This window comes from Lichenostomus cassidix, chromosome 1 (genome assembly GCF_008360975.1).
Source record: "Lichenostomus cassidix isolate B80296 chromosome 1, HeHo_3.0, whole genome shotgun sequence".
In the NCBI taxonomy this organism is placed as follows: Eukaryota; Metazoa; Chordata; class Aves; order Passeriformes; family Meliphagidae; genus Lichenostomus; species Lichenostomus cassidix.
Window position 1 is genome coordinate 29,777,286 of NC_139479.1, and position 22,624 is coordinate 29,799,909.

The window sequence follows — 22,624 nt, forward strand, 5'->3', positions numbered from 1 at the left end:
TTCCCTGTCTCCCGGAGCTTACACCCACCCTGTGTCTGCCATGTAAGGGTGAGGAGATGGGGAATGCCTGGCTCTGCCAGCTGCTTTTAGGTAAATTGTTTCATTCCTGCGTGACCAAGGGCAACTTTCCCGCCTGATGGTGGGCTTCAGAAAATGGAAGAAATAGTAAAAAGTCTTTGGAGAAACATCAGGGAGGAAGGGTCACAAGGAAAGGCACTCCATGGATCTCTACTACTCCGTAGCAGGAGGTTGTAGCCGGGTGAGAGTCGGTTTCATCTCCCAGGTAGCAAGTGATGGGACCAGAGGAAATAGCCCCAGGTTGCACTAGAGGAGATCTAGGTCAGACTTTTGGAAAAATTTCTTCATGGAAAGAGTTGTCAAACATTGGCAGAGGCTGCCCAGGACAGCGGTGGAATCACCTTCCTGAAGCGTTCGAAAACTATACGGATGTGATACTCGGGGACACGGTTTAGCGGTGGCCTTGGCAGTGCTGGGGGAATACTTGGACTCGAAGATCCCAGAGGTCTTTCCCAATATAAACGATTCAGTGATTTCCAGATTTTTTTTTTTTTTTTAACACGAGCGTTAGAGACCTTCGAAAGATATTTTAACAGTTAAAAAACCCCAAACGTAACAACCCAAACACACGTATACACGTGTTTACACGCGAGTCCGGGCGGAACGCCATGCTCGAGGGGAAGGAGGGAAGAGGCGGGGAGGGGAGGGCAGAGCTGCCCAGCCCGCCCTCCATCCCTCCCGCCTTCGGGCGGCCGGGTGCGGCGCTGCGTCTTCTCGCAGCCGAACCGAGCCGTCCCCGCGGCGGCCTTCACCTTCCTCCCCTTCCCGGCGGTGGGGCTGGGGCCTGCCCGCGGCCCGGGAGGAAATGGAGGCGGCGGCAGCAGGGCCGGGCGGCGGCGGCGGCAGGGGCTGAGCGGGGCCGGAGAGGCGCTGCCGCCGCCCGCAGCCGGGCGGGGGGGATGCGCCGGCAGCCGGGGCCGCCCGAGCGGGCCGGCCGTGCCGCTGAGTGAGGCGGGTCCCCGCCGCGGGCCGGGGCTGCGGGCAGCGGCGCTGGAGAGCCGGTAAGCCGGGGAGAGGCCGAGAGGGCCGCGGGGGGAGGCCTGGCGGCCGGCAGCCCCGGGGAGAGGCTCCTGCGGCCCCCCTGGTCGGGCGGGGAAGCCAGCGGGGACTGCGGGCGAGTATGTGTTGTCCGTCTCTGCCGGGGGTGAAGGGAAGCCTGCCTAGCTTCGTCCCCCTCTAGAACGGGAAAAGTTTACGTCTGTTCAGCTCAGGTCCTTGCGCCCGGAGCCGGGCCGGGGCTGGGGGTGGGATTGCCTCGGCTCGTCCCCTGGCGGTCAGGGCACGGCCCTGTCCCGTCTTCCTGGCGGGGACCGCTCTGTTCTTATGGAATGAATGAAAGTCTGGATGCAGGGCAAACAGGAGCTCTGCCGTTCCCAGCTGTGACGAGCGTGGGGTGCCCGCTGGAGTGGGGGCTGGTGTCTGAGCCAGGGCACGGTGCGGCAGGGGGGCGGGTGCCGGGCCTGCCCGGGCTGAGGTGGGTCACGCAGGCGGTGCCGGCGCTGCTGCCCCGCTCCCCGGTTCACAGCCCGCTGGCAGGTGAGCTGCGTGCGCACGGAGCGCTCCTCTATCCAGCAGCAGCTGGAAGAGCAGGCACACAGGCCTCTTCGTGCCCTCGGCAGGAGGAAAGCCTTCGGAAAGAAGCAGCCTGTTACCATGTACGTTACAACGTTTAGTAGCACCGCTCAACTTTCTTAAGGACCGTGTGTGATAGATGTTAGTCCGAAATTTTTTTGAAGTGCAAGAAATTGGCCAAATTTTCTTACCTGTAAGATAACACAAAGGAAGCATTGATGCAAATGGATTAGGTGTCCCAGTTAGCTGTAGTTTGGCCTTCCCTACCAGTTCCATTTCCAGTTACGTCATTAGCCATGTGCTGATGGGCAAGTAGTTGGGAGTTTGAGCCTCCTGGAGCATCACCGCCTTTCACCATGCATTGAGGGACTGTCCTGCCCAGGAGCCCCTGAGCAAGCAGCGTAGGCTGCAGAGCAGAGACCATGCACTGAGTTTTAATGCTGCTTAAATCTTCTGCACTTTGTCCCATCAGTCACTTGAAGACAACAGTCTTCTGCAGAGAATGAGTGTTTATTGGAGGTAGTGGGTTATTTGTGGGCCACAGGTCAAGCCTGCAACCTGTGTCTTGATCTTTGGTTCACATATGTGTGCGTGTGTGTGTTGGTGATCCCATTTTTTGTCATGCAAAATTCTTCATCTGGCTAATCTGAGGGTTATGTGACAGTTTGTCTTTGTGGTAAGTAGCCCTGAGAGGGAAGGACAGAGAAATGGGTGGGGACACAAGTTTTGAGATCTTGTGCTCCTAAAAAGTATAGAATTGCAATAAAAGGAAGAAAGAGTAACCAGAAAACTCCCTGTGTGTTTCATTTTGAGAAAATAGACTAAACCTTCAACATATTTCTTGCTTTTTCTACTTGTAAAGAAAAATCATGTTTTAGACAACCAGAAGTAGAAGACCATTTTGGTAGCTGAAGAAAACTAGCAAAGAGAAAAAAGATAAGCGAGTACATGTATTTACTAGAAAATAAGTGCAGGAGAGGCAACAGAAATGCAGTAAGGTTGGAGATAAAACAGGCAATTGCCTTATGTAAAAACATTAAGGTAGAGGCAGAGAAACAATTTAGGCACAATATTTAAAAACTAAAATTACTGATTATTACATTTAAGTGAGCATAATGCTTGCAGTATTCCTGTCTAACTTTGGATAATTCTTGAGATTGGTGATGACCTGCAGATATAGATGTACTTTAGGATGCTAGAAGTGAGTAACAGTGTAGTAACATTGTAATTACATAATGACAGATCCTCTGACAAGACTCATACATTCATGAGTATGGTTGCAGATTTCCTGTACAAAATAAAAAGGAGTAGACAATACTGCTTAATGTTTTCCTCTCAGCTTCCACGTATTGAAGGGTAAAAGTGGTGGTGGTTATGGATGTGGCTGCAGTTCTGCACCCTGCCTGGTCTCTGAGCCCTGTCCTTGAGGTGAGAACTGAACTACTTGTCAGAGACTTTGGCTGAAATGCTCTCCTGTCCCTTCAGCACAGGACCTGGCAACAGGGTCCTCTCTACACTAACTGCATTTCATGTCAGAGCAAACGGAAACTGCATTTCCCATGTGATTTAACACAATTTCTTAGAAATCCAATACATAAATTACATAAGGACATCTAGATCAATAGTCCTTACTGAATGGTGTGCATCCATCACCATTAGAAGAGTGGTCAGACTAGCAGGGATGCTATGAATGTTGGAGGCCATTTCTACCCTTCTTTATGTAGAGCAAATATACTGAGTTGGACAGAAAGGTCTGGCCCAGACTTTCATTCTATCTCTGAAAAGCCCATAGCTGATGGTTAGAGATTTTCTTCCTGCAGAGTATTCTCTGCAAGCTTCTATCAGTCTGCTGCATTCAATGTTTTGAATGTTGAGCAGTTCTCATGGTTTTAACAGAGCTACCCAAAAGTAACAAATGTCGTTGCTACATTTTTGTGTCTTGATATCCAATCTGAATTTCTGTTGTCTGTGCGAGTTGGAAATTAATGTGATGTCTGAAAGTAAGGGTGATAAATCTCAGTGCTTAAGTGGAATATGGTGCATTTTGTGGCAGACTGAAAAATTAGAACCTTTGCGATCTGGTGGTGTTCAGCATGAATCTTAGGGCAGGCTTTGCAGTAGTGCAGTGGTAGGTTGGGAATAACTTCTGAACTGCTTAGCTGAAAAGAGGCCAGTCCACTGGAATTCATACCATATTTGCCTTTCATGGTCAAAGTTTTCAAGATTGTGAAGAACAAACATGTTTAGGACATTGCATGTTTAGTTGTCAGCCAGAGAATTGCATCAAAAACCAGGAGATGACAAACAATGTCTTTATGGAGGTCACAGCATCTGTAATTTTTCAAAAGACAGTTGACATCTAGGTGTGATGTTTTTAGAAGTACTTACAAATGAACTCAGAAGAGGGGGGAAGAAAGAAACTTTCAGAAGCCAAACTGAAAAATACTGAGAAAATAAAAATAGACCTGAACACTGCCACCCTAGCTAAAAATTAGGATTTTTTTTCCTTTAATTGGAGATATTATTTCCCTCCTCTTACCATTTTGCATACATCGTTTGGGTCCCAAATCTGTTTGGAACTTCTTGATTGCCTGTGCAGGCTTTCAGCATGCCCTGGAAGATGGTTCACTGCTGTCAGCTACAGAGAGAACTCTTCCTGGAAACATTTGCATTGCCGGAAGGCAAAAGCTAGTTGGAAAAGCAATTGGCACCTCTAGTAGTGGTAGTGATGTTGCAGCGGACATGCTGAAACATCAAAACCAGGCTTACTTCTATTATTGAAGCTTTGTGGGAATGAAGAAGGTAGAATACTGATATATGACTGAAAAACTTAATAAATACTTCCTTAGAAGTACTAACACATTTTTAGCATCTTAACCGGGAATGATGCTAATTTTCTTTTCTCTTATTTCTCTTATTCCTTGGCAATTCACTCAAATGGCTATATAGAAATTGTAATCACAAACCATGCAGATGTGACTCTCATTGAAGTTGCATGTGACTACTCTAGGACCAAGTTTGATCCTATTGCTAGTTATAGGATTGTTGTGAGGATGTCATTGTATGAGATTTTTGTATTAAATCCTCTGTGGTTAAGTGTTTTGATGTTGTGTTGCATGTGTCCTCAAAAGGAAGCATTCACTATTTTCAGGACCTGAGTTGAGCCCCTCAGGTGTCCTGTCTCTCCAGCACCAGTAGAGACAATAGCGCTGTATTTTTGTAGGTTTTGGTTGTGAGCTCTTTTTTTATTTGCAGTGGAGCTTTCACAGATACCTGGTGTCCAGCCCTGTGTGTATTGCCCATCAGAAGCTGGATATTTAACAAAAGATACAGCTTAAAATTTTCTATTTCTCTTAGTGGCTGGGGACTTCAGTATTTTTTATCATTGGTTTCCTTACATTTAATCTTCCAGTCATAGAAAATAATTTATTAGGATTGCAGTTTCAAAAATGAGTAGAACTGCTTGTATTCAGTCAGTTCCTGAGGGTGGTTTCTTTGCAGATTCAAACTGCAGTCTCAAGTGTTTGGGTAACCCTTTCTGCACTCCTGAGGAAGTTCTGTCTTTGAGGCTTATCTGCAGGGATACAGCTACAGGTAGTAGGCACTGCTGCAAGGAAACCAAAATATATTTGGCTAGGTTAATCTTAGAGTTCCAGCTTGGTAGCTTCCATCCTCTAATTTCTGTAGGCTGGGCAGGGGAAGAGTCCATGTTATATGTCATAAGCTGACTTGGGATAACTAAGTATAGTGTTAATGTTACATCTGCCATTGAGAGCACAGCTTTCTTCATTCTCCCTTCCTTTCCTACATTGGGCTGTCTTGCTAAGCTGAATCAAAAAGAAACTCCTCTTTAAAAAAATGGGAGTTTTTGCTGATCTGTCTCCCCAAGCAGTCAGACAGGCAGTGCTATTCCCAGCACAAGGAGGGAGCTGGGAATGTGTACTCAGGGGTGAAGGAAGAGTGAGGCCTCCCTTTGATAGCAGCCTGTGGTTACATTGCCTCAGCCTTAAAATTGATTAAAAATTTGGCTGAATGGACAAGAAGTAAAAAGTGAAATCTGCTGCTGTGTTTTATGACACAAATACATATTGAACTTTTTTTCTTTTTGGTTATGGAAAGTGTTTTTCTAAACTGTAACAAAAATAATGTGTTGATCTTTCCTCTTTCAAACAGGAAGTGCCAACTTTATATGGCTCACATCTGACAACATGCACCACCAGTGGCTGCTGCTAGCTGCATGCTTTTGGGTGATATTCATGTTCATGGTTGCTAGCAAGTTTATCACATTGACTTTTAAAGACCCAGATGGTAAGTTCAACTTTAATGTTTGATGTGAAACAGAAAATTGAATAGTGCTTCACACAAATACTCTTTTCTATGAAAAGTAGTTCTTGGCATGTTTACCGCTTCTTCAGTAGGACTGAGAACACAGCAACTAAATTTCTAGAAGTGACAGTGCTGATATTCAGCTCCCTCTTTTCTTGCATGATGTCTGCAAAACTAGCATCATGGGGGCATTTTTGGATGGTTAAAAACAGAATGGATCATGTTTGGCAGTACTGTCTTTGTAGGTCTGCTTTTTCAAATACATTTAGTTTCAGTATCTTGATCTACTAGAGGTAGAAGTCATGCAAAATAAAAGAGCACAATTACCTGTTTAAAGTCAAAGGAGACTCAGAAAGACTGATACTAGTTTCTGTCTTTTTGTGACTGCTTGTCTTGGGGCTGAGGCATTATGTACAACTTGTGGAAAGTTCTATTTTATTTGCAGTGCACTTTGCCTAGCCACCTCTGCCCTGCTTCTTGCATTCAGTTTTATCCCCTGCTGTTTGACTCATAAACAGCTTATAGGCTTTTGCTTAGCTTAAGTAGCCCAGATGTTATTTAGATGATGAGGAATTTAAGCCATTTGATGACACCACACAGCACGTTAGTTTTCTGTCTCCTGGGGAGCTGCTCTTAGAAAGCCATCCTACTGAGAGTGTTGGGTGAAGGTGATGGTATGACATAGTCTTAAGAGATCTATGTTTCTGCATCTTCCTGAGATATGCAAAAAAAAAGTAACTTTTGAAGCATTGACAGTAGTACCATATGTTTCAATAACTTGATAATGGCTAAATCCATTAGGTGTACTATTTATAAATAGTATGCATCTATGCGGAGATTTATTCAGCTAGTCTTTGAGAGGAGAACTGTAGACTAACTTAGCTTTCCTTTGACCCAGCTGTTCTGTCATAGCACATCTGCAAATCAGCAAGTCTTATGTTAGGTAGTTATATCTTCTGGTATTTCATTCTATGCCAACTCTTGTTTCCCAGCTCAGGTATTCTTTGAGTGGCTCTTTTCATCAGAATTTGTCAGGAAAATTAAAATGTAGTTTAAAAAAATAATTACTAGAACATACCCTCTGCATTTACTTGCTTTTTATTATCTTGGCTTGCCAAGATTTTTTATCTTTTTTTTTCTCTATGCTGTATCTTCCTCTCCTTTTAAATAGTTCTCGGAGCAGATAATATGTAAATTCTTAAGCTTGTCCTGCAAAGGTATGACTGTGGTTAAGTGTATATATGTGTTGGAGTTGAAATGTTTGTAATAGAACTAGTGAAGGGAAATACTTGGAATATACGAGCAGAATTTTGGAGGAACTCCAAACAGGATGGCAAATCCTGGAGAAGGTCTTCTAGGCTTAAATATTGCTGGCTTGTCAGAAATTCTTCTTATTTGGATGTGTCTTCTTAGCAGATAGAGTAAAACCAGCAGATGCTCAATGAATCAATGTTCTTTTGTTTAAGTGTTTTACTGATGTCTTGAGTGCATGAGCAATAGGAACTTCTTAAGGTAAAGGAGCAACTTTCTGTCCATCATTCCTAGTAGCATCTACAGGCATGCTTTTACACAATGATAGTGAAAAATAGTTTAGCTGCTCTTTCACTGAATCAGATTACTTGTATTTTACAGAGGAATACCATGAAGTAAATCTATGGACAGCAATAATTACAGTATCTGATTGCTTGGATGCTTACATTGCTTTCAGTTTTAACTTGTTTTTCCATGCGTGCCCATTATTAAAATCCCATGTAGGGAGAGTGGAGTACTCCCTGAAGAAAAGGACACAGGCAGTACACACATTTTCTCAATCATGAAACAGTAAGCCCCTGTGGATGCAGATGAAGAAACATTATTCATAGAAGAATCTATGTGAAGGGAAGACTCATCCAATGTGGATGGAAATAAATTTTCAGGGAGAAATCGTGTTCTTTTTGCTTTGTAGTTAGGGAAAGCTGCTTCAAATTATTTTTTATCTTTCTGTACTGTGTAGGCTAAAGCTACAATCTTATGTTATTTTTTAGTTTTTCTCTACCATACTAAATGCAAAAGATGAAAAGGATTTTTCTCTTACATGCTTTAATTTGGTCTCAAACTATTAGCTGCCCTAAAATCACTAAAAAGGAGCAAGAGTATCAGCTGAGTTTTTTGTTACTGTGAGAATCTCTAAGGAAGGCCATCAGTCCAGTAATAAAGGAAGAGGAGATCTTTATTTGTTGTTGCTTATAAGTGCTTACTTAGAGCACCATAGAAATAAAAGGGTGTCCATAACAACACTTTTCTTCTTGTAAGTTTAATAGTCTACAAAAGAAGAGGCATTTCTACTAGTATAAGGGGAGAGAGAAACCTGATAGATAAAATTTTTTCTTTGGACATGCTTTGGGAGGTTTATTGAAAAATAAAAATCTCCTATGCACAAGTACATGTAGTTATACCAAATTGTGTATCAATTGTGATATTTGGATTCAAGACTTTGATGTCTCTTAGCATAGTTTTTAGAAAAAAGCAAAACAAACAACTGAAAAACCCAAGTAAAATATAATGGGCATGTTTCTTTAATAAAACTCAAATGAAATTGTATCCAAAATTCCCACAGAGTACATCCTTTAAAATATTCATAGTCTGTGTCTGTCTTGTGTAGTACCTATCCATGTAGAAACAAATCCTAATGTTTTGTAAGCTCAATACTGAAAGTAAAGTTCATGTGTTTTAGTTGTAAAGCAGAAATAGTTGCCTTCACCTCACCTTCTGTAGTGCTTTATCTCTCTTCCTTCTTTAGGCTACGGTGCCAAGCAAGAGCCATTGATACTGACAGCTGTGACAAAAGTGGAGGAGGCACATGTACCAGAGGAAAAACATTGGCCTGAAGAATTCCAGGTGCGTACTGTTGAGATAAGGGTTGCATGTGTTGAAGAGTAGAAGAAAATAAGAGATTAAGGAAGGGTTTCCTGTTGTTAAGATGAATTGCTAGACAGGAATTATTTATTCAGACTTCTATTTAGATAGAGCCGACAGAATTCATTTTAACTTCACAAAGCTAGTTTGTTATGGTAACCTGCTGTCTTGTTTCATCTGAATGATTCAATTTAATGTGTTTCCATTTCTAGGAGAAAATTGTTACAGTACTCCTTTATCAAGCCAGAACAGTCTTTTTTTTTTAGCCTTTTTAATGTAATGGCCCAGTTTTGGATTACTTGTGTTCTGTCTTGCCATAGCAATCAGGTTTGTGGTTGTTGAGGGCAAGCCTTTGTCTTCTCTATTCTCTTAGATCTCTGCCCAATCTCTCTGTTTCTTTTTATCAGTGTCAATTTCTTTTTCATGTTTTGTGCTCTTTGTGCTTCACATTTCAGGATTTTTCCAAAGTAGAATAGGAACACAATAGTAGTCAAATTTTAGATGTATAATTCCATGCTTTCAGCAATAAAAGTGGTACTTGCTAATTGACAAGAAAACTGAAAATCCTTTATATGAATGTAAATTTGAGACCAGTTGCAGAGTGGGCTAATTCCAATTTTTTTTAAAATTAGTACATAAGTCATCTTATGTTTCAAATATTTTTGTGATGCAGCGTGGAAGGTAGGTTAGCTGTATAAACATGACTCTTTTTGTTTTCATTTTTCAAAAACATGAAATGTAAGTTACCCTCAAAATACTTGGGAAAAACACTTTGTTCAGTAAAAGGCTGGCAGATCTGTGTAGTCAGTTTTAATAGCTTCCTTTACTGGTATGGAAGAGGATAATAAGGTTTCTGGATCTAAAACAATTCCCTCTTGACTTCCTGACAGCATGAAATGCAGAATAACAACATTAATTTTGGTTGCATGCAGAAGGAATTGTTTGGACAGATAAAATAATCTGACAGAGCATTCAGATTACATTCTGAGCAGGGGATATTGGAGAAGAGTAACAAACAGAAAAAGTAGAATTTTTTTTCCTTGTGGAAGGTTGGGACAAAAAGTAAAATAATTGTTTTTTCATCTATAGCTTGGACACTGTACCTATAGATCATAGAATCACAGAATGGTTTGAGTTGGAAGGGACCCTTGAAGATCATTTAATTCTGACCCCTCTGCCTGGGACAGGGACACCTTCCATTAGACCAGGTTGCTCAGAGCTCCATCCAACCTGGCCTTGAACATTTCTGGGGTGGGTCATCTGCAGCTTCTCTGGGCAACCTGTTCCAATGCCTCACCACCCTCATAGGAAAGAATTCCTTCCTAATGTCTAAACCTATCTTTTTTTCAGTTGAGAGCCATTATCCCTGTCTTGTCACTACAGGCCCTGGTGAAAAGTCTTTCTGTCTTTCTTACAAACCCCTTGTGAGTGTTGAAAGTCTTAAGTGAGGTTTTCCTGGAGCCTTTTCTTCTCTAGGCTGAACAGGCACAGCTCTCTCAGTCTGTCTTCATAGGCTCCATCTCACAGCATCTTCATGACCTCCTCTGGACCTTCCCTTTAAAGGTCCTTAACAGGTCTGTCCTGTGCTGGAGCGCCTGGGCTGCATATGCAGCACTCCAGGTGGAAGTAGAGCAGAGAACAGGGGAACAGTCACCTCCTTTGACCTGCCGGCTACGGTGCTTTTTTGTGTAGCCCAGGGTGTGGCTGGCTTTCTGGGCTGCAACTGCACGTTGCCAGCACACATCTAATTTTTCATCCATCAGTATCCCCAAGTCCTTTGCAGGGCTGGTCTCAATCAGTTTGTCCCCTAGTCTGTATTGATATTGGGGATTACCGTTTAGTTAGTGGAAAGGTGAAAATATGTCAGGAGAAATTTAAACTTTCCCATCACCTCTTAATCAGAGAAGCTCCTTTTTCCTCTCATTCCACTAGCTGTGAGGTAAGAGGTGGTTGTGGTTCCTGTCTTAGTCTCAGAACAATGAAACCTGCAAAACAGCTCATGCATTTTTGGGGAGAGGTATCCTGCCTACCTCTTTTTTTTGTCACATTAAGCACTGATGCTCATTCTTTGCATTTTTGTTCACCTAATTTTATTTCAACTTGTATAAATGGAAACACTGATTGCCTACAGGTGCTGGAAAACAACACAGAACTTTTATCCTAAATTCTTTCCCAGCCAGATGGGTCACAGAATATTCTGAGTTGGAAGGGATTCACAAAGATCATGGAGTCCAACTCTTAACCCTGCACAGGACATCCCCAGGAATCACACAATGAGTCAGCCCCATCTTCTCAGAGTTTAAAGCATAATTTATGTTGAAATTCCTGTCCCACCTGCTCAGAAGCTTTCTTGCAGGTTGTTGAAACTCTGTGGGAGGTTCAGTATTTGATCAAGGCATGTTGTATCCACACAGGTAAGACCCTGCTGCTGTGCAGCAGACTTACATTGTAGCATGGAAAAGCTCTTACTACTGTATTCTTCCATGTAATGGCTTAAGAATTGAGCCAATGTGCACAGCAGCAGCACAGGAAGGAAACTGTGGGCTACTGCTTTAGTTAATATGAAGAAAGTTTTAATCATGAATCTGGGAGTCATTAGGGTGCACAGTTTGGGGATTTTTATGCTTTAGAATTTGATCTGAAAATTAAAGTCTTTCCCTTTTGTTTTTTCTTTCCCCTCTCCATTTCATATAGCCAACTGGAAAAGCTTTGTCAGGAAATCTGATCCGCCAACCTCTGGTTCATATGGAAAGACTTGAGCTTCTCAGGAATGTCTGCAGAGACAGTGCATTGAGAGATCTCTCTCATACTGCAGTTTCCAAATTCGTCTTGGACCGAATATTTGTGTGTGACAAGCACAAGATCCTGTTTTGTCAGACGCCAAAAGTGGGCAACACTCAGTGGAAAAAAGTCTTGATTGTTTTAAATGGTATCTACTCTTCTGTGGGTGTGTGTGTTTCTTTGAGGAGGAGGAGAAAACAGAATTGCTCTAACTGGGGCAACACTAGAATGGTGTTGCTTTTCTGTGTTCTGCTTTTCTGTACACTGTTACTTAATTTCAGCTTTTCATTTATCCCAGTTGTTTCTAGTCCTTTCAAAACATCCCTTTAAAATGAGATAGATCTGTTCTTTTTGTAAAAATAAATATTGTTATTACTTGGCTCTAAAGTGATTTGAGTCATGACAGAGTACCCATATGCACGTGGTAGGTTGGTTTCTTATCTTTGAAGGGATGGCACTAATTTACACAATTTGAAAGTGTATGACAAGGTATCATAATTCCTAAGTAACAATTACATGAAATTTCTGACTAAAGGCCAGTGACTTTTAACTAGAGATTTCAGCCATGAGGAAAGCCAGTTAAAACTTGGCAGTTGCTGTTGCTGAAGTTGTTGCTGTTGCTATTTTGCTGAAATCTTGTTTATTTCTATCAGTGAACCATCATAAGAGTTTTGAAGATTCTGAGGTGCTTGATGGAGTAGTTTGGTCAACAAATGTATGTTATAAAAGATGGTGAAAGAAGGAGTAGAGGGACTACTGTGTTTGAAAGATTAGCAAATGAACTGTCCCTTAGCAAAACTTTTCTAGCAAGCAGTACTAACATTAAAAACTTTGTTAGTTTCATTCTTGATATATGGATGTGAGCTAGAAGTCTAGCAGCGATGTGCCCATACCTATGTGTGTGCATGTGTCTTAATATTTATGAAAGCCACACTCAAAGTATTAAATATGGAACTGGATGAGTGCATTAGAAGTACCTGCTCTTACCAGCATTTGAGAGATAACATGCAAAGAATGCCTCAGGACAGGCAGAGATGTATTGGCTTTGCTGAGTGGAGGATAACTCACATCGTAACTGCAAGGAAGTTTTCACCTTGCGTCTCCTAGTTCTGTCATGTGGGATAATGATAGAAAATTGTTTCCACATAAACACTGGTCTCTTTTCCTTAAACTACCAGTGCACTGTTATCTGCTGATGAAGACTACTGCTGTGGTTGACCTAACTTTCTCCTCTTTGGGTAGTGTCAAAAGGCAGGGCTGAGACTTGAGGGGGAATAATTTGTGTCCAAATACATAAGTGGCATTTGAAGGTTCAGGATGGGGAAATGCAGCTGTGACACTGTGAGGGAGCTAACTCTGCTACAGCTTGTACTGAATATGTCCTCTGAATAAATGCAAGGTATCAGTTTCTGAGGGCTGGCTAATCTGACCTCTGTTGTCCACATGTGATTCACCTCTGGTACCAAAAAATACAATTGAAAACCTGAAATTCGTAAAATACAGCCCCAATCCCCATCCCTCACCCCTTGCCCCCGCAGAGAAAAAAAATAAAATTCAAAAACTGAGCAGCTGAGTGGAGTGCATTACTCACTTCCATTCTGGAAATGAGAAGGCTGTAGAGGCTTTCACCTAAGGGGCTTGTTTTGTAGTGCCCTGTGCTTGTTGCAGGCTGATACTCTGAAATGATGCTGGTGTGTGCAGGCTTATGCCTAAAGCCCAAAGGGCCCCATGAAATGGTTCTCAAGGTCATAAAACCTTCCAGGATCAGGATATTAAAATGAATACAGCAGAGTTAAGTGACGTTATTTTTCTTGTCAGCTTATGTGCTTGCAGAAATTAATATCTAGAGACTTTTTGTTGTTAATTTTAGTGCCTTTTAATCTGTGTAGTATTCTATGATTGGAATTTTTGTTTCAGTACAGCATACTTGTTAAAAAAACTTTATGGATCCTGACAGCAAAGTACTTTTGCATTGAAGCAGTTCCAAAAACAGCTCATAGCATTTATTTTTTTGTTGGTGGTTGAAGATCAGCCAAAAAGCTGGTTCCTTCTTCTGAGTTAATCCTTAAAGTCTTCCTCCATTTGTATGTGCAGGCAGAAGGAAAGAGAGTGGGGATGCTGACACGTGAAGAGTTACAGGCTTAGACATAATTGCTATGAAATTTGCATAATGTGCTTTTCTGAGAATTTTGAGGCCATTTGGTCTTGGACCTTGATGTCACATTCAGTTGCCGACACTCTAAAGAATTTTAACAGTTTTCAGCTTCGCAGTTAGAATCTCTCATAACTTAACAGTTTTAAACATAGTGGCTTCAAAATAATAAAAGTACAGAAAAGAGAAAGACATAAAACTTTCAGCCAAAGGCACACATGCTTGCTTGTACTCACTGTTTTTTCCCTTGAAAGAATCACTTGCTCTCTCATTTTCATTTGTCTAGGAGCATTTTCTTCCATAGAAGAGATCCCAGAAAACATTGTACATGATCATGAGAAGAATGGCCTTCCACGCTTGTCCTCTTTCAGTGACTCTGAAATTAAAAAACGGTAAGTGGCCCTTCCAATGGGGGGGGGAGAGGGGGGCGGTTTGAGGTCACTGGTGTTATGAGCAATCAAGGGTACTGCTGAAGTTTGTTTCTGAAACTGAGGACTGCAGGGTTTCTGCTCCACTAGTTGTATTATGGCACTATTCTGTTATCCTCACAAATGTTGTTGTGTCTGCCTCCCTACTGGCTTTGAAGGAGAACACCAGTGTAATCTGTGATATAATTAGGTGAGCTGACCAACTCCCTGTGGTTATAGGGTTTCTATAATACAGTGCATACCTAGTTGTTAGATAGTTGACCTTCAGGACTGAAGGTTTAATTTGACAGCCCATCCTGATGTCCTGTATGGTTAACCTTGCTGCCTACAGGTAAGACTATCATTGCAGCAGACTTAATTACTGGGATTGAACTGGTTAGGTTTAAATTGTTAGTGCTCCTTAGCCCCAGAATATTTTTCATTCAGTTGAACCACTTTGTCTTTCTGTTTAAGTGCTTCTGGTTATTTTCAGAGCCAAAAAGTACTCTCCAATAGAACTGCTACATTACTTTGGCTAGATTTTTAACTGTGCATGCTCTCATCTCTACTAGAACTTGTACCACATATAATCCCGGTAAGGGGTGGCAACATGAAGAGAAGAGAGCATAAGATGACATAAGCATGTGCTTGCATGGGTTTTGTGTGCATTAAGCCATTCTGAAGAGTCAGTCCCTTATACTTGTGTCAGGTATCAGGAGAGCTCAGCCCAAGGCTTTTTGTTGTATGCAGTGGCACAAGGACATTTATTGCAGCTGTGCCTCTAGAATTGGGGTCACTTGATTGTGTTATATTGTGTGAAGGAAAATAACTGTCACTGTTCTTGAGAATGTGGATCTATTCTCCCTGCCTGTGAGCAGCCTTACAGAAAGTACCTGTTCACCTGGGGGGAGCCCTAGTTAGGATACATGAAGTTGAATGCTGTGGTTGTTTGGGTTGCTACATTCTGCTCAACATGGAAGCTGTGCTGGAGGTGTGTAACATGGGTTGGGTTGGGAATTCTGAAATTACGAGAGATTTAAGTGTACAAAGGGGGATGGTGTGGATCTGTTAGTTTAGTTTGCTGCCCTCCAGGCCTGCCTGGGTAGGACTAAGTCAGGAGAATCTGAAGTATGATTCAAGTGCTATAGAGGCTGAAAAGAGTCCATCCACATCCAGTCCATCCATCTTTATTTCAGTGAGGATTGGGTTCTCAATCTCTTTTCTTAGCTATTTACTGAAATAAACTTTGTTTTCAATATACTCCTCCTACAGATAATCTGACTGCAGAATATTACATGTAATAGTATCACAGTAATACATGAAATTCCATTGAAAACTGTGGTTTCATGTTTCAGTGGTGTTCTCAGCCATTACTGAAAGCATGATCAAATAAAATACCATTTTAATTTTTTTTTACTTGAGTAGCAATTTATCTAACTGCCTGCCAATGAAAAATGCAGCTTCCTGTATGCATTTTAACTGCACCAATGCATTTTTCCCCGTGTCCTTATGTATTTTTCTTTTTGAGCTTGATTACATGAGCTTGATCAAATGTCTTCTGACTTGGAGCTCTCAGCATCTTTTGTCTCCTGTTTATGTGGATTGAGATAAGCTAAACTCCTCCAGTTTGAATCAAATGTGAAAACTAGGATAAACTATCTCCTCTTTGTCCTGTATGCAAAAACTGCTAAGAAAATAGAAATCATGTTTCTAGTCCTATTGATTATAACATTGATAGACTATGCAAGTGCTCTAAGATTCACATTGCTGTGTCTGTGGTCAGAGTTTATGTGCATTTTGTCAGTATATGCTGAACACCTTCCAATTCTTCAAATTTTTTTTCTTCCTCTGTTTAGACTGAATTTATACTTCAAGTTTTTTATTGTTAGAGATCCATTTGAAAGACTTATTTCTGCATTTAAAGACAAGTTTGTGCACAATCCTCGGTTCGAACCTTGGTACCGACATGAAATTGCTCCTGGCATAATTCGTAAATATAGAAAGAATCGCACAGAGACCAAAGGGCTGCAGTTTGAGGATTTTGTGCGCTACCTGGGTGACCCGAATCACCGATGGCTGGATGTTCAGTTTGGTGACCACATCATTCACTGGGTAACGTATGTGGAACTTTGTGCTCCCTGTGAAATCACCTACAGTGTGATCGGACACCACGAAACCCTGGAGGACGATGCTCCGTATATCTTGAAAGCAGCTGGCATAGACCACTTGGTATCATACCCCACAATCCCACCAGGCATAACAGTGTACAACAGAACAAAAGTAGAACGGTATTTTTCAGGAATTAGCAAGAGAGACATAAGACGCCTCTATGCACGATTTGAAGGTGATTTTAAACTCTTTGGTTATCGTGAGCCTGATTTCTTGCTTAACTGACACCTGGGATAAGATCTGAAAAAGTGTCTCATGGATTGATGTAAACCTGCGTGAATACCAGCTGCAACACTGACAGAGCTAAGAATGACCATTTGTTTTCTAGCGTTTTGATGTTGCTCCACTTTTCAGTGAAATATTTGTCTCATATGAACAAGTAGGGGCTTATAGTTGTTGTTTCCTGACCATGTTTTCAGTACATGGGATTGCAATCTGTTAGGAATTTTGTCTCTGTTATCTGAAATACAGAATTTGACTTCTCCCCTCTTCCCTCCAGGAAAAAAAAAGGGAGAATAAATGGGCCGTGATCTTCTCCTCCTCCTCCCAGACAGAATGGCATTTTTGAAATGTTGTGAAGTACTAATAAAGATGGCAATTTCACTGTACGTTAACCCTGACATGTGGGTAAACATGATGATTCCTGCTCATGAGAAAGTCTTATGGTCTTCTATGAGCTTTGTAAATGAGAGGCTAGTACAGGATGAGAAATTGATTAAATGCTTGACAAATATAATCATCTAGTTTCTGTCATGTGACTGCTATAATAACAGTAATGCTGATCTAATCCCACTCTTGTTTGTCAAAAAATGAACCTAATTAGACAGAAGCTTTTAGAGAGGTAAGAAAATGAACTAGTTCTACACCCCAGTTGTCTCTGTATTTTTGTCAAGTGTTTATTGTATTTACTACTGATGTATTGAGCCTCATAATTCTCCTTTTGATTTTCAAGTTACTATTTAACTCCTGGCTATGTAAATTGTATCAGAATACCAGCTGCAAGTGGAGCGTAGAAAAAATATGAAACTGCTAAGGAAACTTAAAGAAAAATTAATTTAAAATATCAGTTGTATTTGTGGGAGCACATATAATAATCACAAGATGCTCTCATGCAATTTAACTTGTCCTTTCTTCTAACAGTTAAGATTAATAAAGAAGTTACAAAAGCAAGATGTCATATTAAAGAGCTGCTTACTTGGATTAATGATCCACCTTTTCCTCATATCCAGCCTTGCACAGTTCAGTACCTCAGAGAACAGAAAGTTTATCCCCTTCTGAAAATTCATCTCCCTACTGCTAAAGGAGAGAAGGAGACAAAATGTATCTCTAATTTTTCCAGTGATTCACCGCCATAGTGTCCCAAGTCAAAAATTATAAACATTTATGTTATTGATGCAGTGAATTGGCTATTTAGCAAAAGTTTGAATGCCACCTAAACTTGTGTACCCATTTTATGTATAAAAAAAAAAAGAACTGAATTGATGTAGCCATCATATTTGCTTGTGCTGCCTGTATTGTGTTTTAGAAAGAGCAGTCTCTTGTCTGAGTTCACCAGCAATAAAAATCAGTTTGCTGCCACCTCATCCTGCAGGCCATGGAAGAGATGTAGACCAAAAATCTGAAATACAGGAATTGCTTTGTGGCAGTGAGCATGTGAACTGTATTTTTTACATCACAGTCCCAAAAGATTTATTTTCAGATCAGCATAATGTTGCTGGCTAGAAATGCTAATGACGACCAGTGCTATGGAATCTGCTTTTAAATCCAGCCACTGTATGTTTTTGATAGCTTTCAGTATTAACACAAGGAAGCATCTTGCACTTGTGTAAAAGGAAAGCTGTGCCAAGCTGACATGTGCTACTACCCACAAAAAGGAAGCCCTGTTGTAGCTAGAAATGATTTCAGAAAGATCTCAACAGATGAATAGAAATAAGGGAGAGTCATTAACTGGGTGTTGTTAACAAGAGAATAATCCAGGGTGGTAAAGTTGGAAGGTGGGATGTTTTTCAGGTTGGTTTGCTTTGGGGTTTTTTAACAACAATTACAGTGCCCTAACTTGTTAGTTCTTAACCAATGATAAAAAGATGTTAACAGCTCCAGGTGTTTCTGTGGTTTTCTTAATATGGGAACTTAGCGAAATGCACTGTTAAATGCATTTTGGAGCTAATAACCTGATTGATTACCTCACTGCAAATTTAAAATGTAACAGTGAATGTATAGTAAATTTAGGCCTTATAGTTTAATAAAGTAGAATTGTTTTCCTCTGAAAGCATAAGCTACTGATCACACAGAAGGCCAAAGTATGTTTTTCTTTTACTTGCTGAATTACTTAATATATTCCTCGCTTAAAAATTGCCTAGTAGGAAGTGCTACATAAATATTAAGTAATAATTGTATTTTGTAATAGCTTTCTCTGCATTGAGTTCTCTTGGGCATCTGTGAACAGCGCTATGGACTGAGCTAGGCAGAGATGTATAATCCTCTCCCATCTCTGTGTTTCTGTGCTTTTCAGGCTGGAACTGGAATGCACGTTACCATTTCTTCAATTCAAATGCGAAATTTTTCCTTTCAGTTATATGTTCCTGAGCTATGTTTTCTTTCTAGAAGCGTGTTTGGCTTTTTTCCCCCCCTTACATGGCTGAAGTGTCAATGGTGAAATTTTGTCATGTCTCTTGAAGAAACTTGGATACCATGGAGGTCCTTGGCAAGGTGTGGTAGGGCTCTCCTTAAATTGGTGCAGTGCAGGTAGGATGGTCAGAGCATGCTGTGTTAGGGAGGAGGTTCTTGACATGCTAATTATGATGAATTAAATACTCATGGTTTGTTTTGGCTTGATTGTATTCTGCACAAGGCTTTTACAAATGTAGTCTCAGTGGCATGCAAAAACATCATTTGGCTGTTTGGATGTCATTTGCATACCGCTTTCAAACTGCAGATGATACTTATGTCATATTTTTGGAACCGCTGGCCCAGATCATTCTTTCTCTTACTGTTGTTACAGCTTCAGAAAACAAATTCATATCCTTACTTGGTGCATCTCTGTCTCTTTTTGTTGTCTCTCCTCAGCAGCTTTTGAATCCTTTGGCCCATTTTAAGCACGTTTTACAAAGGGAAGTCAAGGGGTAGTGAGTTGAAGTACTTTTCTTGAAAATAGGAGGAAGAATACTCCTTGTACATCAGAGAGTTCATGCTGTATGTTGGCTTTAGTGAAAGTACAGACAAGAAACATTTTTACTGTATCTGCTTGTATGGAGTTCCTAGTTTCTAATGGACTCCCTTCCCTAGAGCTCCCTACAGTTTGGCCTCTTATCTCAGATAACAAAGACAAAAATTAAATTGAAATATATTCCATAGGTCTGTTATCTTCACATTTCTAATAAAATTGAGCTGACTGGGGTTTTTTGAGTTCTTGTGGTGAAAATGGATTCAGAATTCACTTGCTTGTGAAACAACTTTATGGTAATGCCTATCCCCTTTCCTTTTAACTTCAGCACACAGTGCATTGTCACTGCTGTGCTTTCTGATTGCGTGCCACGAAGATGTTTTTCTGTAGTTAAAAATACATGTGCCTTTTTTTATTTTGGGAACTGTTCTGTCAAAGAAGTAGCAATTCAAAAATGTCTCCAAAATATGTATTTTTCCCAAAAAAGCATGTTGTTTTCTGATTCATGCGCAGATGCTGCCCTGTTTGTACTGGGGGAACGGCTCCCTGCTGCTCTGTGTGTCTCCATCCTCAGATTAAGGAAGCCATCAGACAGGCTTTTGTGCAGCATTGCTTTTTCCTCAAGGTTTTAATAACTTTGTTGGCTGGGAAAGCTGCCTTTGATCTTATCTGTGCTCCAGAAAGTTTGCTGAGAAAAAGAGTGATTATATAGGGATTGCTTAAGCTTATTTTCTCAGATGAAAAAGGATGTCTTGTCAGTGTATCTGCCTGTATCTGATATCGCTTAATTGACAGAGAGAAGGGGGAATGATCTTTCTGCTTGATGGCCTTGTAGTGATTTATGCTAAGCCCCCATCCTATTGTTATAGCAACACGAAGGGACCTGGAAGGAGGTGTAAAACATGTGCTTGTTTGAAATGTGAGAGTGTAAAGGAAACTTGACATGGGTGTTGGTTCCTGAAGATACATTGTCGAATTACTTGTTACATGTCATTTGCAGAGGCCGGTGTGGATTCTTTGTGGCCTGTGCTTGAGAAGATTTATGCAAGGTAGAAAGAGGCTTGTGGGTGGTGGAAAATTCCCTTTCAGCCTGTTAGCTGTGCGTGTTCCTGGGCTGCTGCCGTGGGGAAGGTTTTAGAAGGAAATGATCCTATTAGTAGCAAAGCCTGCAGTGCTTGGGCTGGTGAGCAGAGTGCATCCCTCCTGAAGGAGGAGTGAGTTCGGCTCACACTGATGTGTGCAGCCAGCTTTGGTGCTGTCTTTTATAAATCTCTATTTTTGTGCTTTTAATGCAATTGTGTGCAGCTGAGCTGTCAGCTTGGTTTCCTGCGTGTGGCAGTAGCCTGAGGTGACTCATCTCTTTGCCACCAGAGCAGCTTTGAAAGGCCTGCAGCCTGTTTTGCTATGCAGCAGGAGACATTTCCCTTACGAAGAGAGCAGCATTAAGCCTGCAGCCATGCAGCTGGTGGCAAATGGCTGGTTTAAGCATGAAAATGGTGCTTTTTGGGGCCTCCTGCTGTAAAATCATTCTCCTTTTTAATCCAGGCAGGAGTGAAAGGGAAAAAAGATGTGTGTTTGCTTTGAGTCACGAAAAGGAGCCATGCTGAGAAATTCCAGATTGGTAAACCCAAGGAAGGCAAAGTCTGGGAGAGCAATGCTGCAAAAAGCCATGAGCAGTTTCTCTAAGGCCCCCAGAGATGCTGGACATGTTGAAGGAGAGTTGCTGAAGCTTCCCGGGAGGTGTCAGAGGAGCAAGCATGCTCCCTGTAGCATGTGTGTGCATGGCAGGGGAGCAGATGCTGATGGGACAGCATGCACATGGCAGGCTGAAAATGTGAAGCATCTGCTGCAAATGGCTGTTTGAAATCACAGAAAGGAGGGGGGAAAAAAGGGTGGAAAGGAAGTAATGAAAAAATAATCCTGAAAGCTGCACCCCTGGAAATGCAGTACTGACTTTTAACTGCCAGAAATATGTCGACTGCCCTGGATGTGTACAAAAAATTTCTGAGCAGTTTGCAGGACCAAGAAAATCTGAAAATGGGAGGGTAAACAGGGCATCTGTACATGCTCTGGAAAGTGATTTAATACTTAGAAGCTAGCCAATGCTCCAAATTGTGCCTAAGTAAGTGGATCTCATCTAGGAAAAATGCATAGCTGTACTGGAAGCATACATGTAGAAAAAGCTCTTGTGGGATAATTAACTCTGAACAAACAAGTGTTATGCACCTGCTGTGATTTAAGAAATAGGAACATTTTGTCTTGAACATATTTTTTTCTTTTTCTCTCTAACCTGTCTGTTTTATTCAGTTTTCTTTCCCGTGTCCTGATGGGTCTTTGGATGATACACCGCAGTAGGACACATCATTATTCTCTTGTCAGAAGAGGCTGTAAGAAATACAAAATGTTCTTTATAATTTTAAGAATCACAAAAAAAACCACAGGGAGTTTATATAAATCATTAATGACTTGTGGTGACTGAAACATTAAGATTGCATGGGTTACTTGTTACATGTTTCATGCGTTGGGCAGAAATTCACTTACAGAAAAATTATCGCTGTTCTGTATTTGGCATCTTTGTTCCTACATTTTGAATAACTCCCAGTAAGTTTTTACAGCAAGTAAAATTTGAAGTCTGCCATACCACAAAGCTTCATTTTGGATCCACTTACTTTGTTCTCATTCTTTTGTAAGTATTTTGTAGACTAAGAGTTGACTGTGCTCTTACTCACTTTCTTTGATTTCCAACTGTTCTTTGCAATGCTGTAGCACTTGTACTTGTGAAAAGGCAATGAGCAAGAGTCATCAGCAAATACTCTGGAGAGAACTGGACTCCAAAGCAGACCTTTATTTGTATGCTGCTTCCATCTACAGCATCTGCTTTCCTTTCATTATCTTTTCAGTCTAGTTCTTCACTGTAAAACCCATTAGGGTACATATTTGTGGTTAAAGCTACAAATTTAGAAATGTGTAAGAGGAAAGGGATTAGGAACAGTGTTGCAGCAAGAAAGAAAGAAGCAGCACGATGAAGGGACTTCTACACCCCCTTTTACAGTTCCAAACCTTTTGCTCCATCTTGTATAC

The 22,624-nt window shown here is 41.2% G+C and overlaps 1 protein-coding gene across 2 annotated transcripts; it reads left to right on the forward strand.

The window, feature by feature from the left end:
• The first annotated feature begins 724 nt into the window (after window positions 1-724).
• Window positions 725-19,776, forward strand: CHST10 (carbohydrate sulfotransferase 10). 2 transcript variants are annotated; one of them, XM_085054825.1, is made up of 6 exons: window positions 725-1,079; window positions 5,824-5,958; window positions 8,756-8,853; window positions 11,566-11,800; window positions 14,091-14,196; window positions 16,068-19,776. In XM_085054825.1, the coding sequence occupies exons 2-6, from the start codon at window positions 5,859-5,861 to the stop codon at window positions 16,603-16,605; spliced, it is 1,077 nt and encodes a 358-aa protein (XP_084910951.1). In that variant the 5' UTR covers window positions 725-1,079; window positions 5,824-5,858; the 3' UTR covers window positions 16,606-19,776. The 2 variants fall into 2 exon arrangements, with proteins under 2 accessions (XP_084910951.1, XP_084910958.1); XM_085054832.1 differs by lacking the exon at window positions 725-1,079 and having other exon boundaries at window positions 5,823-5,958; window positions 8,731-8,853.
• Window positions 19,777-22,624: the final 2,848 nt, after the last annotated feature.

Bases quoted from the DNA above. Each gene is read 5' to 3' on its own strand.
- CHST10 (XM_085054825.1), top strand. From the start codon at position 5,859: ATGCACCACCAGTGGCTGCTGCTAGCTGCATGCTTTTGGGTGATATTC. The intron at 5,959-8,755 runs GTAAGTTCAACT...TTCCTTCTTTAG, and splicing joins GACTTTTAAAGACCCAGATG to GCTACGGTGCCAAGCAAGAG. The intron at 14,197-16,067 runs GTAAGTGGCCCT...TCCTCTGTTTAG, and splicing joins GACTCTGAAATTAAAAAACG to ACTGAATTTATACTTCAAGT.